This window comes from Lissotriton helveticus, chromosome 1_2, assembly GCF_964261635.1.
Source record: "Lissotriton helveticus chromosome 1_2, aLisHel1.1, whole genome shotgun sequence".
In the NCBI taxonomy this organism is placed as follows: Eukaryota; Metazoa; Chordata; class Amphibia; order Caudata; family Salamandridae; genus Lissotriton; species Lissotriton helveticus.
Window position 1 is genome coordinate 72,034,263 of NC_136058.1, and position 19,195 is coordinate 72,053,457.

A 19,195-nucleotide genomic window follows, 5' to 3' on the forward strand; every position below is an offset into this window, starting at 1 on the left:
CTGCATCCTGCTTTTGGATCGTGGCAGATGGCCAATGTAGGTTCTGCAGTGGGAACTGAAGTTCCAGTGGGCGCAGCACCAGGGGAATATTTCCGACTTCGTCCAGATCTCTGAGTCGACAACACAACAAGTCCAGGCTCTATATCAACCAACTGGTGCTCCAGGCGATTCATCTGGCACTGAAGGCATTCCTTCCCTCCCTCAAAGGGAAGGTGGTGCAGGTGTTTACGGACAACCCCTTTGCCATGTGGTACTTCAACAAGCAGGGCAGGGTGGGGTTGTGGACCCTATGTCAAGAGGCTCTTCGTCTCTGGATATGGCTGAACCACCATGGCATGTCCCTGGTGGTTCAACACCTGGCAGGTTCTCTTAACCCCTGGGTTGAATAACTCAGCCGCCAGTGTCTTGTGGATCAAGAATGGCGTCTTCACTCGGAGGTGGTGCAAGGTCTCGTTCAGCAGTGGGGAAAGCCTTGGTTAGATCGGTTTACCACCGAAGAGAACGTGCAATGTCAGAAATTCTGCGCATTGGAATTTCCAAGCTGGCACTCGCTCGGTTGAGCTTTTATTTGCGAATGGAACTCAGGCCTCCTGCACGCCTTTCTGCCTGTACCACTTCTGCCCTGAGTGCTGAAGATCAAGCGCGACCTGTCCCAAGTCATTCTTTTGGCTCTGGAATGGGCACGAAGAGTCTGGTACCCAAAGCTCTTGAGCATGGCCATCAATCCTCCGATCAAACTGCCTCTTAAGGAGGATCTTCTGTCGCAGCAGCAGGGGTTGGTCCTCCACCCGAACCTGTCCACCCTCCACCGCCTTGCGTGGAGATTAAACGGCATCTTCGCTGCCAGGTGTCCCTCCACTTAGACAGTATTTGGTTGCTGTGCACCATGCCACAAACTTGCTCCATCTGCAAAGGCTATGGATCCTCTTTCTGCCCCTCTTTCAGAGGCTCTCTTGTATATAGTTTCTTTGGCCTAGCAGGGCTCTGCCCTGGGCACTCTTAAAGGCTACCTTTTGGCCATATCTGCCTTTCTTCACCTTCTTGATCAGCTTTCTCTTTTCAAGTCCCCTATTGTAAATAGATTTCTAAAGGGCATTACTCACCTCTTTCCTCCTTCTCCGTTGATAATGCCCCAGTAGGACTTGAACCTGTTCTTAACCTATCTTAAGTGTGCTCCCTTTAAGCCTCTTCCCAGCAGTCCTATCGGGCTCCTCACTCTGAAGACCGCTTTCCTTGTTGCCATCATCTCTGCTTGCAGGGTGAGTGAGCTTCAGGCTCCCTGCCTTCGATATGGGTGGTGTTCGGAAACGCATGTATCCTTCTCCAACTAAGCTCGAGGCACAGCCGTTCTCCTATGTAAGGGTCTTCAATGACACCTTATGCAATCTCTTAGTGACCCAGTCATCCTCACCTCGATTTACTGCCCAAATGAATAGTACAGAGTTTTTTGCCGAAGTGTGGAGACTGATAGCATGCCTGGGACAGGTCACAGTATTATTGGGGGGTGGGCAAGTTAAACGTAGTACATGACTCTGACCTGGACCGCTCAGGTGCTCCACGCAGACCACGCCATAACGCAGCATCGCAGCTCCATACCTTGATGGTCATTGCCTCTCGGACGACTGGCAGCTAAAGCGTGCGTGAAGCAAGGAGGACACCTGTTACGATGGCAGATGGTCTCACATTTACTATTGGTTCTTTACTCGAGATGCCTTCACTTGGACCACCTCATTGTTGCACCTACCCTGCACACTTTCGGACTACTCAGTGCTACTGGAGCTCTCCCTGCCCCTAGTTGCTAGGCGGATTTTACCTGACTCTTACCTTCCGGGTCTCTGGTTGACTATGTATTTAGGGACAAGGTCTGCACTGCAATCATTGACTACTTCCCCTCTAATTTTGGGTCTGTATCCTCCATGTCGACGTTGCGTGAGGCTTTTAAGGTGGTTATGAGGGGTATCTGCATCCTGAAACAGGCAGGCATTCTCAAAGCAATCCGAACGCAAATTGTTAAACTTTAGGGGGACCTTAGATCACTCGAACTGGACTACTTTGTCACGAAGAGCACTTCCAATGTGGCGTACATTCGGGAGAAACTCTCGGAATACAAGGAATAGGCTATACGGGAAACTAACTTTTACGGGACAGAGTTGACTGCACATGGGTATGGTGAGGGTTAACATCCTGGGAAGACACTGGCTGGCCTACTCCGCAGGTCACGCGCCTCGGAATATGTGATCAAACTACTTGATGAGCAGCACGAACAATAATTTTCCCCTAGCGGCCTGCTCCAAACCAGGACTAACTTTTACGCCTGGCACCACAGGCCCAACCCCGTGCCATGTGGGGAGGAGCCAAAAGCTTACTAAGATACCGTACAGCTGCTCTGACTAGACTAGGCACACTGGCTCTACCCATACTCCCCTTTTACAGAGAAAGAAGTGCTCCAGGTCATACAGAGCCTCCTGAGTGACAAGGTGTGGGGTCTTGATGTGCTCACTGCATCCTTGTATATGGAGTGTGCCTGCCTCTTTGACCCCGCACCTCCAAGCGATGTGCAGTGATGCATTGACATCCTGGGAGCTCCCACCATCACTCTGCAAGACGGTCTTCATCACAAAATTAAAACCGGACAAACCAGCAAATCAATGCGACGTATACTGGTTGCTCTCCATTATCAACGTGGAGAGCAAAGTTTGGGCCAAATTGCTGCCGATTTGCCTGCTCCCCCTGCTGCCAGTATAGTTTGCCGTGACCAGTCAGGGTTCGTCCTGGGACGGCGTAGGTCCCATAACCTGTGAATGATGTTTACCCTCACGCACTCTGTGGATCCCCAGCTTGCTGCGGTAGACTCCCTGCTAGAATTCTCTAAGGAGTTTGACTCCCTGGAGTAGACATTTCTGTTCACCTTTGCTGCGTGCTTGGACCTTAACCTGTGCTTTGTGCACCTGATTCGGCTGTTATATGCCTCCCTGCCGGCCCGGCTGCTATGGAATGGTCTTTGGCCCGTTCCCAGTTATGCATGGCACTAAACAGGGGTGTGCAATTATACCCTGTCCTTTTCACAAATGCAATGGGCCCTGGGTGCCCGGCTACGCCAACACCACACATACCAGGGACTTCATTTTACCACCTACAGGATTCTAGTATCCGTGTACAATGATGTCACACTGTATATACGGGACCCTCAAACAAACCTTGATCCGGTCATCCGTGAGGTAATTAGATTTGGGGGCTACTCTGGCATTCACATAAAGTGGGCCAAATCTATTTTATTCCCCCTCAACAAGGGAATGCAGAGTAGTTCAATTCAGAATACCCCTTGCTGTGGGCCTCTGAGTCTGTTCGTTATCAAGTATCTGGATCAGCCGCAAACGCCCTCGCGTCGACCAACTACGGCAGAGCTATGATGTGGCTAAAGGAAAGCATTCCACCTTGAAGTAGGCCACCATTGTCCCCAACTGTCCGGATCGCGATCATAAAAATAGTCGTACTGCCTAAATTCTCCTTCCTATTCTTCGATATTCTTACCTACTTACCTCAAAATTCCTCCAGTGCCTGCACTCCAGCCTGATATCCCTGGCCTGGGCTGGATAACAGCTGAGGATCATATGGGAGACACTCACACTTACCTTCCAGCAAGGAGGCCTCAATGCTTCCGATATATCGCTCTATGCCTTCTACGCCAGGCTCGATATCCCAACTTCTGGCTCAGGGCCTGGGAATGGACTGCGGTGTCATTCCCAGCTGCCTTGCCTCTACCCCCATCTATCCTCATTGCACAAAATCGTCACCTGCTGGTGTTATAAGACAACCGCAGTAGAGCACGTGCACACAGATGTAGCCTCCGCACATATGCGGACCTCTACCCAGATGGGAAATTAATACACTCCTTTACAGATACTGATTATCCCCGCCCTACTGCGCAGGACGTATTGCTGTATCAGCAGATTCGTCCGACCTGCTGTGCGATGCATCCTACTTTTCCTGCATTCCCGCCCATGCGCCTGCTCGATTGCTAACGAATGCCTCTTCACATAGACTGGTTACTAGTCTATTCAAGACCATGTAGGATAAGGCACTGGTGCACACTCCAGCACTACGTGTGGCAGTGACCCCCATCACTGATGCCCAATGGTTGTATTGCTGCGGGCAGATGGCGGTGCTACCACCTAACTACAGGCTGCGACTTATTCACTTACAATTCTTACACAACCTATACCGCTACAATTGTACAACTACTACGGATGGGCTAGAAGACGAGGCGCGTTGCCTGCGCTACGCTGCTCGGCTCTACTAGACTCATTTCCGCATATAGCATGGGAAAACACACGGGTGGCGGGACATTGGTCACAAGTGTATTCCACTTTGTTCCAGATAACGGGCAATCCTCTCCCACTGACCCCACTCGTTGGACTCCTGGACTATATCAAAGATGTCCCCTCTGGTCTTTGATGCCTTAGTTATTAGCAAAACAACGGGTGGCTATCCACTGTGGGCAAATATCCTGCTCCTAAAGCAGACTATTGGCTGCGTAAACATCCTATTGCCTAGAACAACTTTTCACAAACTGATTTCTCATGCCCCCTACATCCTGCCCGAAAGATATGGTCTACCTCAGTCAGACACCCCCCTACTTGTGTCGACAGCGGCTCGTCCTCCATGGCCCCCATACCGACCCTGTTAGTATATCAAGCGACCCAGATGACCCTTTACCAACCACCTGAGTTTCTGCAGTATCCAGGTGTATGTACCGTACGAAGGGTGCACCCCTCCTGTCTTAGCCGTCTGCCGGATGGAACTGTGCTGCACAGTCTCTCCGAGTGCTGTGCTTTATTCCTTGTAGTCTCGGTTTAGTAGTAATGTGAAGTGATAATGCCATACTAACGCTATAATGTGGAATGGTGTGACGCAGCGGCCAGAGCAGCTGCCTGAGGTGCATGGGGCCTGCGGTTCGATCCCCCTCGGTAGCCCGGCTCAGCATCATGTGACTCGACAGTAGCTCACTTAATCTCCCGACGGCCCCCAGTTTCTTGAAACCTCTAAGGGGGTGATACTTTTGTGCTTTACAAATAAGAATAACTATTACTATTATGTAACATTTTAACCATTGTGTGTTCCCCCTGCCCTTGTCAGCCCCAATCCTCCTCTTCCTACTTTGACCCAACAGTAACATTTAGTCATGTAATAATTTGTATATTACACACAACAGATCTCCACTGGCTTCCAGTGGCCCAGAGAGCTATGTTTAAGCTGGCTGCATTCTCTTTAGAGCTATCCAAGGAACAGGGCCTAACTTTATCTCTTCACGTATCAGTAAGTACTCTCCCCTGCGTACTTTGAGATCAATACACTCAAATCTTTTGGTGGTTCCCGGACTCAAACGCATCGGTGGGACTCTGTTGTCCTTTCTGGGTCCGAGGCTATGGAACTCCTTACCCAACTCTGAGGCTTGAGGTGGATTACATGCGGTTCAGAAAACAGCTCAAAACATGACTGTTTACTTTGGCTTATAACTAGTGGCTCTCTATTCTGGCTAGTCTCTGTTAGGAACCTCAGCGCCAAGAAACCTGCTGGTGTACGTGCGCTTAAACAAATACCCAAATAACATAACATAACAACACTTCTGATTGCCCCTGGATGCTTGAACAATTTGAACCGTTTTTGTACCATATTTGCCCACCATAAGGATAGTTTTTATCGATCTCTGATGGAAAAATGGTTGAGCCGGAGCTTCTGAGTTTTTGAAGTAGTATTCTGACGATCCCTGGGTGTGTGTTGACCTCACAAGGTTTTTACTGGCCAGGCTATGTTGGGGGAATTCTTACTTCTGTCCATGATCTGAAAAGGTGTTACTAGGCTTTATGGAGAGCATCCTCCCCTTTTGCCTTTGCTTTCTCCCCCTTTCGCCTTTGCTTTCTCCCTCTTTTGCCTTGCCTGTATCATTAATTTGAATGTTATCATCTCTTACTCCCAGCCTCCACCAGACAGTTTCCACATAACCTGCAAGAATCGCATGCATTCAATAGACCGATAAGAGGGAGAGTGTGACTGGAGGACCGGGAATATGAGATCTTTCAATTCCTAATAGGATTAGTAAACCTACAAACAACAAAAAAGCATTACATGCTCAAGTGTTTCCACTGTTCCTTGAAACCCGATATATTCGTGTTTGTTTTTTTCTAGATCTATGTCTGTTTCAATCTCACTTAAAAAATAAAAATGTAAGGTGATTTATTTTGCCTGAATGTATTTTTAAAGAATGTTAACGCGTATTAAAAAGTCGTATTAATTGGGGCATTTTCTTTCTGAATTTAGGGCCTAGAAGTAATGACCTAAGTCAACCAACTTATATTGGCTTTGAACGAGATGTATTCAGAACTATTGCAGACTACTTTTTAAATCTTCCTGAACCTTTGGTTACTTTTCAGTATTATGAACTTTTTGTCAACATTTTGGGTATGTATATAGTTTTGATAATGAGTAATGTTTCTCTTTTGTGTCATATGTGTGTTATTAACTGTTGTATCTTCAACTTCTTGGCTTAAAATAAAACCGTAAAAGCCAGCCTACCCTGTGAAGAATGTAAATGAAACTGTGTGTTGTGCCCACTTTCAAGACTTGAATTGAAAGGCAAACCATGTTGTTTGATGTTTGTTGTCTTTCTTTATTATTGCGTTTTATTGTCCTCTATTTAATCCCTGTAGGTAGAACAATTCCCCCTTTTCACGTCAACACAAATGCCAATTTAGAAATGAAAGAGTTGTCGATTTGCATATTGGCATATTCTCCTATGCATCTGAAGCAGGTTCTGGTCTCCAAGTCTTAAGTCTACTAGGGTCCTCTCTAATCCAGCTTAAGACATTTCTCCAGTAAGGATGGACCGCAGGGCAGGTCACCAGGTGTGTGGTAAAAACCTTTTAGGCTCACAACTTCTCCAGTATTTTTCGGTGGCTGTTGCATATTTGTGATCAATACTCCTAATTGTAGATTCCTCACCAAAAGAATATCCCAAGGCTGAACCCCAACTGCTTTCTCCGCAATTCTCCCACGTGCCGATAGGTACATTGTGCCTTGTGGCGCTCCAGTGACTGTACCATCCCAGACGTGATGGAGTGACTCTTTATGTAATCACCTCCTCTGTGTGCCTTTAGTGCTTTGGCTCCGTTCACAACTCGATTGTGCAATTCATGCACCCAAAGGTAATCTGGCAGTGCAGGTAAAACTGCTGCCTAGCACAGCTGCTCACAGTCGAAAAATGGATCAAAATAAATTGCAATGAATGAAGACTCTAAGATTTCTGACCTAGGGAACAAGGACTGGAGAAGCTCCCAGCTCTGCAGGTTATCACTCATTCATCCACAGATTGTTTTGCCTGCTATGTAATAGAACCTCAAATTTAAATGAGTTTAGTTGAAGATTATTAGAGCAAATGCAAGTGTCAAGTTTTTCAGCGTGAATCTTTCTGGATTCACTATGCTGTGCATTATTCCGCGGTCTAGTGGTTGGGTCCGGAATCGTAGTCTCTTCTTTCCTTTTTTTTTTTCCGTAGCCCGGGTGGGCGTCGATGTCCCACCTTTTGGTGTTCTTCTGTGACGTCTGCACGCTTCCTGCGGAGGCTCCCACCTTTGGGTGCCATCTTCAGATTCTTTTTTCCGCAGTTGGGTCTAGATCGTCAGAGAGGCTCCAGAGCTTTTTGGAGAAAAGAAGAAGAAAAGGCGAAACTTTCACAGAAAAGTTTGGGAGATTATACCGAAGAACAAGATCACCAAGCCGGGACGACGAAGAAGGAGGAGATCTTCGATGTCCAACAGAGAATGCGCACACAGGGTGCCTCCTGAGCGCAGGAATGGACAAAACACCCTTTAAATTCTGCCGTAACTGCCATCACAAATACGCCGCCGAAGGACCAGCACCCGGTCTATAACCTCTGCTTACCGGTCGACCACGCGAGCAAGGATTGCAACGCCTGCTCCGCCTTCACCCCGAAGACACTCTGGGTTAGAGAGAGACAGAGAAGAGCCAACTACAACATGCAAGGAAAAGGCCAACCTATGTCGCTTCGGGACCTGGGCCTCTCCAGTGACGAAGAGGACAACCTCGCCGAAGAAGCAGATTGACTACACGGTCGTAGAGACCGATAAGAAGGCATCTAAAGAGGTAGGAGAGATGTCGTCCCCTAAAACCCCGACCGACTCTCGAAAGCCTGAACAGGACTCTCAAAAAACAGTCGAAGTCCTCGAAGGGAGCACTGGCTCCGAAAACCTCGACGGCCGCAGTTGCATCCAAGGACAAACAGCCCAGCGGATCCTTCGAGAAGGACTCCCAGGTGGCGAAGACCGGCGAAAAGCCACGGTCATCGAAGTATGTCCCCGAAAAGGACCGCTCGACTTCAAAGGAGAAGGACCCGAATGTCGCTTCGACGTCGACTAAGTCGAAGAGATCGGCTGATACGCTAGACGCCGAGCATGTCGCCGAGATGGAGAGGAAAAAAAGAAGGCTCGAGGCCGAAATTGAGAACATCCTGCAAAGGAAGAAAGAGTTTGACGAGAAAATGAAAAGGTACACTATCCTGTTTAAGGCGCCGATGACGATCGTCGAGATGGAAGAGGAGTTCGAAGCCGGAGGGCCGCCGAAAACTCCAGAGCCCCAGGAACACCTCGATGAAGAGGTCCTATACTATGAGGAAGAAGGCGACGATGAGCAGCGAACGACTTTCGGCTTGGCATCCTCGATAACACAAGACCTCAAATGGCAGGACATCGAATCCGAAAATCCGGAAGAGCCCGTGGAGACTTATCCTTCGAGGCCTTCGCCACCAGATGACATTGGGGCCTATAACATGGTCATCCAGAAAGCGGTAGCGGCCTTTGGAGTAAAATTGGAGGAGTCCCTTGGCTCTGCCGCTTCTCAGGAGGGTGCTGGAGTTAATTTGTGGCACCATACCTTAGATGGCCGGGAGCTGGCAGCATTTATTCTTCGCTCCTCTCTGGACATCTCGGAGGTGCTTGGTCATGCCATGGCTGCTTCGGTTGCCCTTCGGCGCCATGCTTGGCTCCGGTACAGTGTGTTTCCGGAAAATGTTCGGGAACGGCTGGTAGATCTTACCTTCGATGGCACTCTTTTGTTCCACGTCCCGGCAGACTCGGCCATCCCGAGGTTCTTGGTGTGGCTTCAGCCTCCTCCTCCTTCTTCTCCCCCTCAGTGACCTGTGACTTGCTCTGGTTTTTGGAGGTGTTCTTCCGTTGGGGCAGGTAGCCCAAGTTGTGTGTTTGTGCTTCATGGCCACTCGAGTCCTCCTTGTTGGGACTGTGGTTCTGTTGGCCGCTGGTCGGCCCTTCTTGACTGTTTGTTTTTGCTTTGAGTTTTTTTACACATTGCTGGTCCTGAGACTAGGTCTGCTGTTTTTTCTCTCTGGCTGCTTGACAAGCCTTCTGCGGGTTTTTCTGCAGGTATTTTCTGTTGCCCTCTGCTGTGGACATTGTTCCCAAGAGTTTCCCAGGTTTTGCGACGTAACATGTCCTATGTGGGGCAGTAGTAGCTGTTATATAGCTTTGTTATGCGCTGAGGAGTTGTTTGCCTTTGGGCCTCTGTTCTCCATGGCGTTAAGGTATGTTGCAGATGCAATCCTCTTGCTGATGGATTGAGTTTTGCCCAAGAGTATCCTTCTCTGGGGTCACTGCGGTGTTCGCCTGGTCTGGCCTGCTGTCTGCAGCCGGGCATCTTGGTTCCACTTTCTTTTGGACTGTGGGTGCGGACTCCTCCCTGGAGCACGTCCGGACCCTTCTCGCCTTCTTACTCTGTCGGCTGGCTGACGTCTGGCTTACCTGCGAGCATCCTTCGGCGGGGGTCTCTGCGTCTGGCTGCACTTGCTGGTGCTGACCTACTGTTCTGCTGCACCATTGGTCCTTCCTGGCGCTTTGGTGAGACAGTCGTCCTTGCCTTGTCCGCTTCTTCCAGTGGGCCTTGCACTCAGTTCTACCTCTCCTCCCTGTGGGATGAGGTGGGCCCTGAGTTCTTGTTCCCTTTCAAATCGGGTCTGTCCCTGCTGGGTGCTGGACGGTTCATCCTGGGTGACCTTGAGCTGCCCTTTTCGGCTTCCACCTGCTTATTGCGATGGTGCCGTTCTGTCTGGACTTTGCCTTCTGGCTGTGTTAGGCTTGACTGCCCTCTTCGCTGGGTGTGTTTCCGGTGGAGGAAGACTTGCCTTTGCTCTGCCTCTTCTCTTTGGAGTCTCTAGGTTACTCTTCTCCTTCAGTGCTCCTCTTCATTTGGCCTTGGGCGGACGTTTCGTTGTCCTGTATGGGCGTGGGGTGCTTTGGCTTTCTTTTCTCCTTGCCTTGTTTCCTCTGCCGAGCGAGGATGGGCTGCCTCTTCTCTTCTACTTTCCCGCATCCCCTTCGGGGTTGGTTGTGTTCTGCTTGAGGGGGTTCCTCGTCCTGTCTTTGGGACTCGGCCTCCGTGGGACCCTCGGTTATGACCAGGCTGGTGGGGTCCTCTTGCAGACCCTCCTTCCCCTTGGTTATGGCTAGGGTATCTATTCTATGGGAAGGAATCTGCGGCTAGTAGTCTCTATCAGATGTACAAGTTACTTACCTTTGGTAACGATGTATCTGGTAGAGACGATTCTAGCCGCAGATTCCTTCACAGCCTGCCCTTCCTCCTCGTTCTGCGAGGACCCTTTGGTTTGGTCTTCTGCATTCACCTCCCTGTAGGTGGCTATGTCTTCAGTGCGTGCGTTCTGTCGTTCTTTTCTGGCAGGATGTTTGTCCTGTTTTTTTGTTCCTTCCTCCCCTTTTGGCTCTTTGAAGGATCAGCCTGTACTTACTTCTGTGCCTTTGTGTTCTAGTTGCCCTAGGTTGGGCCCTAACCCCCCCTCCTTCACTTGCCCCTTTCATTGCTAGGGGTCCTGGCCCCTCTGCTATCCTTTAGGTTGGGGTCTTTTGGTTGGGTCTCTGCCCTTGTTCCTTATAGGGGTTGTCACATTCTGTGTTGGGGCTGTCTGGGAGTCTTGTCGTGCCTGGTTTGTCCCAAACTGGTTCTCCTTAATTGTAATTGGTTGGGGTTGTGTCCTGTTATAGTTTTTCATTACATTTTTCATGTGATCTTGTCTCCAGGGGGGCTATCTTTGTGCTGGCAGGGTTGCTGTTAAGGGCTATGCCCTGTTCTTATTCTTTTCCCTGCATGGGATACTGCAGTATTTAGCACTGTTCCTTATGGTGGTGTTCTTCACCATTCCTTTTCGCACACTTTTCTGTACTCTCAGTTTTATATGATGGCTCCGCGTCGTGGCGCGTAAAAGTTCTCCGAAGAAAACTGACCTAGGCGCGCCAGGGTGGGGCTTATGTGACCTCTCTGACATGTGTGCGAACGAAGCAGGGGCGGAGTCGCATGATGGAGTGGACTCATGAACATCCTGATACGGTTTCAAGTTAGGGTTTGGCACACTGTCTCCTGCTGTTTTTTCCTAGTGTGATGAATCTGAGGGTGTTGGTGATTATATGCGGCTCTCCTCTCCCTTCCAGGCCGTATAAAGCCACTTCAGAGCCACATGCTAACACCTGTGGGTGCCCTGTAGCATTGCTGAATTCTACGGCTGCAATTTGGTACATGGGATATTTTCTTAACGCGAGGTATCTATGCTTAGCTAGAATATAGACCAGAAAGAGCATTGTTGAAGATAAGTAACTTGATCATCGTAACTGTTCTGCGACAATTGTAACAAGTGACCGGGTTGAGTAAATTATGTGGCAAGAAAAGGCAAATTATGCGGCAAACTTTTTTGATACAATGACATTATTATTTTCTCAAGTTTAAATTTGTTAACACTGGCTGGGCATTAGTTGCACCATTTTAGTGCCAGTTAGCACCCAAATATAGCAATAAGCAAGAGAAAGGGGACCAGTACAACTTTGCAAAGGGCCTTCCTCTGCGCAGCAACACGTGTCGCTGCATTTCTAGTAACTTTTGAACCCTTTGTGCTAGAAACACACATTTTTGTTAAAATCTGCACACAATGCAGCAGATGATGGATAATGTGGCAAATGCGGCAAATTTTAAATTTAGCAAAATTCTCTACAAGCTCACACACTCATAATTCCAGTGGCCCTGTCTATTGCCGTTTTACTAAGAGTCTACTGTTGAGAGAAAGCCCTAGACAAATGTAATCTTGAATGGCAGTATGCACTTTTTTTTATCTTATCTTTCTAGTGTGAATGAAGGAGGGAGAAATATTTCATTTATCAAAGAAAGGACGGAATAGCTAATGGATGACCGTCTCACTGTTCATAAATAGTTTAAATGGATTCTAAGTTGCCATCCTCTGGACCTCCTGTACACGGTGAATCTGTTTTACTCCAGTATTGGAACTTTCATAGATTCACATGCCTGAATCATTCCCCGTCGTCGAGACGGGAGTCTCCGGTATATAAAAAAGCAGTGCTTAGTAGTATAGCAAACTGAAAAGAGGCCTAGGCCCATTTCCCTTTTGCAACCCATAGCCTTTGTTATGTAAAAAAGGCCCAAACTTTTCTCTGAACCAATCAGAGCTCCTCACCCTCTAGAACACTCCTGAGAGAACCTTCTGCCCCTCAGATTTTTCTACCGCACGTTGTGCTAGGGAGTCTCCTTTGAGCTCTGCTCAAACTCTTTGCTTCTACAGTATTTTGACTTGAATTTGAGGTTTTTACATCAACCATGTCTCATAAAGAGAGAAAAGGATTATTTAGAGCTTGTTCAACCTGCTCCAAGAAGAGGCTTTATACAGATGACCCTCACAAGGACTGCATCTACTGTCTCTACCCAGACCATAAGGCAGCAGATTGTAAGGTATGTCGTACCTTTTCAAATAAGACCTTGAGAGATCGTGAGGGAAGGGTACTGATCTGGCTTCAGAAAGTCAAAGCCAGGAAGGAAATCCTCTCAAGTGAGAGTGAGGAGGAATCTGTGGCGTCTAAGAGATCTCAGAAGAGAAGTAGATCTCCTCAGACACATCCCTCAGGGGAAAGACCTGAGAAGGCCCTAAAAAAGACCACCCCAGGGTCTTCAGGGCGCAGTCCCTCAAAATCCCCTTCAGTCTCATCTAAGGGGAAGAAGGGATCTGCTGGTGAGGTGAAAGGAGCAAAATCCACCTCAGATCCACCACAGTCACCTCAGAAGATCAAGATAACCATCAAACGATCTTCTGCGCCTTCTGAGGAGAAATCAGCTCCGTCGACGGGACCGTCGACTAAAAAGGTGCCATCGACGACGACAAACACCTCCGTCGTCGACGAAGGAGAAGGCTGGTGAGAAGACAGCGTCGACGATTTCACCGTCGACGATTTCACCGTCGACGAAGGCTTCAACGGCTGTGTGTTCGACAGCGTCGACGACGGCAGCGTCGACGGGGACTGTGCCGACGACTGCAGCGTCGACGAGGACGACAACGTCGACGAGGACAGCGTCGACGGTCACTACAACGTCGACGGTAGCGTCGACGACAATGACTTGGTCGACGGCGGCGATGGGAATCTCGTCGACGAGGGAAAAAACACCAGAAAAGGGTTTGGTGCCTTGGAGAAAACCTATAGCACCCGAGGTTACATCTCCAAGCAAGGTCTCCCCATTGCTACCGTCTCACTTACTGGAGGAAGAAGATTCGGAGGAAGAATATGGGGGTTATCAAGAACAACCCCAGGAACAACACCGATATAGACAACAGCAACGAGAAGAGATGACCAGTGTACCATCCTCTTTGTTGAAGGATCTCCAGGGAATGTTGGAGGATTATAGGAATAGATACCCAGCGGCTCCAGTCGCTCAACAGACCATGGAGGCTACTCCACGTCCACGGTCGGTTCCAGGAACTCCAATTCGTAGGAGAGAGATTGTGCCGGAACGTACTGTTAGGTCACCACCACCGACAGCACACCACAATACCTCCGATGAAGATCAGGAGGATGGTGAGATTGCGGACACAAATGCCGAATGGCATGATTATAACGCCCCATCACCTGCAACTCCTCCGCAGAGACCAGTGAGCTCTCCACCGGAGGACATTGGTGGATTTCATAGTTTGATGGAGAGAGCCACTAAGAGGTTTGCACTGACCATGACAGAGGAGAAAACTGAATGTTTTCTATATGACTTTTGTGATGTATTCCTATAGGTACTGTATCGATTCCCCTATTCCCGACCCTGGTTTGGTTAATAATTAACTAGCAGCCATCCAACGGTGCAAAAACCGTTATCTGATTAAGCCACACCACGGCACAGAAGCGCGTTATCTGATTAGGTCATAACGCATGCCATCTAATTAGACAAGCGATATTCCTCCAGCCCCTGATAAGGCATACAGAGTTCTCAAAACAAATCAAACCTACAGCGACCTGGGAAATTCCCATAGCCATTGTTTTGATTTCACCGAGAACTTCAGCAAAAGAATGTGCGAACGAGCCCGTTCATATGACATCCTTATTGACGTATATATGTCCATCCTTACGTCAATCTCGGCACCTTTCAGGTATAAATATTACCGACATTGCCTTAAGCAAACACATGCGGTGGTGACGAGATTGGAGCAGCGAGACGTGCTGAGGAGCCCAGCAGAGAGCGAAGCCCACAGGCGCTGCCCCGCCTTCCTGATGCGCTGAGACCGAGACTCTGCCTTTCTCCTGCTGAGAAATCCAGCTCCGGCGCTTCCAAGCAGCCCTCGCAGGCAGCTGGAATATCAAGACCTGGGATAAGAGATACCAGCCCTCCATCATTCTAGATCTCAGGTACAGAACTGAATAACCCCTTGCAGAGAATTCTCGAGTCAGTCCCTTGGCAAAACAAACTTAACTTAAACTGCTACTTATCTACTCCCGCCCACGTATTAGGCTTAGGTCAGGTACACTGGGGTAGGCGTGGTTAGAAGCACCAGTTGAGTATGATTAGTCAAATGTATATATGTATGTATCTATTTTATCCATTTTAAAGTATCATATGGCTCAGAAACCATATCAATGCTTTTACAGTATTATTTTATAATTCTGTCTTTACTGTATGCACTTTACTTAACTATAAGTATTACAATAATAGCGATTCATTTCTCTTGTATGAGAAAGGAGACTGATCAATAAATAACATCTTTTTATTGAACACGCCCGTCTCTTCCTTTTCTCTACAATCTGGTGAAACTAAGAATGCACTGAACTGACTGAGTAAAATAAGTTGTCTTTTGTTTTCACACGACTCTAGAGATACACTCTTGATTAGGGGAGAGCAAAGTTGTCATGTTCTATGGTTGTCAGAAACTAAATCCCTTCTTGTCTATCCAGGGAGGTTAAAATCCTCCTTGCCTATTCGAGAAAGTTTCTAGTGAACTCTGAGCTAGCTGGCAAACACAAAACGTTAAGTCTAATATCGTCGGTAGAAGACCTAGTTAACCTCTGCCCTAGGTCTATACTATTGAAGATATTATTCCAATGCGCAGAGCCTATTGGGATAATAGGAACTACACTACATGGCGCCCAACGTTTGGATAGGCGATAAAACTAACGCAAGACATTAGAGTAACTCCTTCGTGCTTTTTCACACAGAACCCCTTTTTTCCCATAATACTTCAAAGACGTCTGGAGTGGGTGAAAGGTCATATCCGCCAAACCTCGCAGGAGGAGACTCCTATGTATGGTTCTTGGTTTATTCAACGTTGAAGGATACACTGTTCCAAAATATTGTGCATCTAATCTTTGTTTCCATAGAAACCTGATCTGCAAAAAAACAGAATAACCTTCCTGTCAGTAAAATGACAGAAAGTGAAGAAGAAAGGGAGACAGTTAGAATAGCAGCTGAACTCCTAGTAATCAAATCAAATAAAGCTTTATTCGATTTTCAAGAAATCATAAAAGCGTGCAAATGCAATTTATACAGACAATTTAAGAGCAATTTTCACATGAACAAAGTTACAAAAGTAGATAAAACATTTCTCCAAGGGTTAAAATCTACAGCAGTAATATGAGCAAATAGCCTCATTTTACCCTGATCGGTCAATGTTGACACGTGTTAGTTAACTCATCGTATTTCTAAATTTCATCACTGACATTAAAAAGCGAGAAACAGCAAAGATAACGTCCACGTCTTCTAAAAGCAATAATTTGGAATATGCAGGTTTACATGTTCTTATCCCCCAGCGTTTAAGTAAGGGTAAAAGGAATAATTTCCTCGGGCTGGTATACAGTTTGCAAAAGAACATGATGTGAATGTTACTTTGTATTGAGTGGTCATCACATGGACTTATTAATTTCAATGAGGCCCAGTCATTCTGTTTCGGCAAAGTAACAAAGCGGAAGAAAATCCCTAGGCGCAGCCTAGTTAAAAGCATGCGAGCATAGGGTGCTTTTTCGATCCCAAGGTAAAATTGTAGGCCTTCAGTGGGAGTAATTTGCTGATAGCTCAGGGTTGTACCTTTGAGTTTCTCAGTGTCCCATCTTGCACTCTCTAAGTGAATAGATAATAGTTTTTTAAGGGCAGGTCTGGTCAAGGTTTGTAGGGTCTCTGGTTCATCATAGAATTCAGAGTGTCCAATATTAGAAAACATCATTTGTACGTATCGCAACCACTTGACTTTTGCTGCCCCGTCCAGAGCCATGCAGTCTTTAATGAGGTTTCTATTCAGTTTGCACTCTTCTGTGGTCCAAATCTTATGCCAAAGCAAGCAGGGTGATATTTTTATAATGTCGCTAAGGTATTTAACGCCGGTCTCAATGTGAGTCATAAAAGTCGACGTGGTTTTGGACACACCTAGTAAGTAACAAATGTAAATGTTCTCGCAGGTTTGTAATGCGGACACATTCTCGAAACCCCAAATACCTGCGCCATATGTGACCGTAGCTATACACTTTGCCCGGTAGATCTGTAGCATTTCTCGAGTGGGTTTACCCCCAATTTTGGCTGCAAAGGTTCTTAAAGCACCTATGGCACGGGTAAAGGCGAGTTTCCTAGCTGACACTGCGTGTTTCCACCTTCCCCACCTGTCAAACACGATGCCCAAATAGCAAAAAGAATCTGTAATGGCAATCTTTTGCTGATCTAAATATATTGAGCATGATGGTCTGTTGTTGTTTTGGGAGCAGGGCATGGAGAAAGTTTTGGAAATGTTCACCTTTAAATTTCTTTTACCCATGTAGGATGAAAATTCATTTACTGCTCTCTGCAAACCTACTTTAGTCCTGGACATGATTGCCGCGTCATCGGCGTATAAAAGAATGGGTACGGGCCTACCATTGACAGCCGGGAAATCGCTTGACAGGGTTATTAAGCTCTCAGCGATAGAGTTTATGTAAAATGTGAAAAGCAAGGGCGCAAGTATGCAGCCTTGCCTCACCCCTCTGTTTATGGCGAATTTTTGTGAACATTGCCCCTGGGTCCCAAATCTTACTCTAGCCCCTGCATCTCTATATAGTTCTTTAATGAATGTGAGGATAGTTAAGTCCACCCCGATGTCTTCCAGTGTCGACCAAAGCAGCGCGTGGTCCACGCAATCAAATGCGGAGCTGAGGTCGACAAAGGTAACAAAAAGGTCCCCTTTTTTGGCCTGCGTGTATTTGGAGACTAATAGGGACAAGTTTAGACATTGCTCCAATGCCCCTAGTCCCTTTCGGAACCCATATTGGAACTCCGAGATAACCTTCTTCTCTTCTTCCCAGTGTTGTATCCTCTTAAGGACAATCCTTCCAGCTACTTTCATGAGTCCGTCCAATAAAGATATTGGACGGTAACAAGCCGGGTCGTCCCTATTCCCTTTTTTAAATATGGGAACTACGATCGCGTCCGACCAGGTGGTAATGAAGCCACATTTATTTCCCATATTTAATACGTTGGTTAACAAGGGAACCCAGAAGTCCGGTTCTGATTTGTAGACATCCACTGGGGTGTGATCAGGGCCGGGGGCTTTACCTAAAGGACTTTCTCTAAGGGCATCTTCCACTTCTAATGTGGTAAATACCAGTTCAATCGGGTAAGGAGATGCTGGAGAGATGGTAAGCTGGTTATCCTGAGTTATACTGTCTGTGGGTGAGGTCGGCTTCCACGGGTTCGGGGCATTACCCTGTGTATTGTTGGAATAAAGATTACCATAATGTTCTACCCAGAGCTCAGCCGTTATAGCCACTTCTACAGAGTTATCTCTATCTTTTGAGTTATAAACAGATCTTATGACTTTCCAGAAGGCATTGCTGTCCTTGATCCTGGCAGCTTCCCCCAAAGCTTCCCAGGCCTCCTGCTTCAGATTCGCCCTCCGCTGTTTAATTGCCAGCTTATAATCATGTCTCGCTTGACGAATTTGAACCCTATCTTTTGGGTCAGCGGACAAAGCTTTCTTTAAGTTTTTCAGTGTGGATGTGCATCTAGAATCAAACCACCCCCGAGTATGCCTCCCATTGTCTTTGCAGTTCCTGGTCAGTGCATTTTTTAAATGGCGCTGAATGTTAGAAAAAGCAACCATGATGCTCTTTGGGTCAGTATCTTCCTCTAAACAAGCAAGTATGTCCGTGGAGCAAGAGCGTATGAAGTTTTGAAAGAAGGATGTTGGGTTCATTTTCTCCCATTTAATTACATACCCATTGGTCTTAGTTAGGGTAACCTCGAATGGATATAGAGCCCTACTAGGTTCCTTTACCTTGCCCTCCATGAGATTTACCCCGAAAGTGATGGGATAATGATCGCTCATAGGGTCATCCCCCGTTTCCCAGAAGGTTATGAAGTTAGGATAAGTGGATGATATAAGGGCAAAATCGATTGTAGATTTACAGCCTCTTCCATTGTACGTTGGGGCAAAGGGAACCGGGGGGGGGAGCATGCCTGGTTGATAAAAGTGAGGTCAAAGGTGAATATAACGTTGTTAAGAAAAGACCCCATGTTGGAGTGGGAGAAGTGCAAGGGACCGTCCTCCCCTAGATCTGACAGGCCGCACAAACCTGACTCAGAGGACGGACAGACGGTACAATTGAAGTCACCCACCCACAACATTATATGATCCCCCGAACCTTGATCTCTCAATTTATGGATGTAATGGATCATAATGTTCAAATTTGATTCTACCTCGCTAGTTGGCAAATTATTATAAAAATTCACAAGAATCACCTTTTGCGAGGTGCCCCATTTAAATAGTATAATTTGGAAGTACTGATTAGATTGGAAATTGCAAACTTTTACATCCGCTGTGTTCGAGATG

The 19,195-nt window shown here is 47.3% G+C and overlaps 1 protein-coding gene across 4 annotated transcripts in view; it reads left to right on the plus strand.

Moving 5' to 3' along the window:
• DEPDC1 (DEP domain containing 1) overlaps positions 1-19,195 on the plus strand; it is a 362,287-nt gene that overhangs the window by 147,588 nt on the left and 195,504 nt on the right. For all 4 annotated transcript variants that reach the window (XM_078668810.1, XM_078668806.1, XM_078668812.1 and 1 more), the window contains one exon: positions 6,319-6,459. In XM_078668810.1, the coding sequence (XP_078524936.1) occupies positions 6,319-6,459 (141 nt within the window). The remainder of the gene's footprint in view (positions 1-6,318; positions 6,460-19,195) is intronic.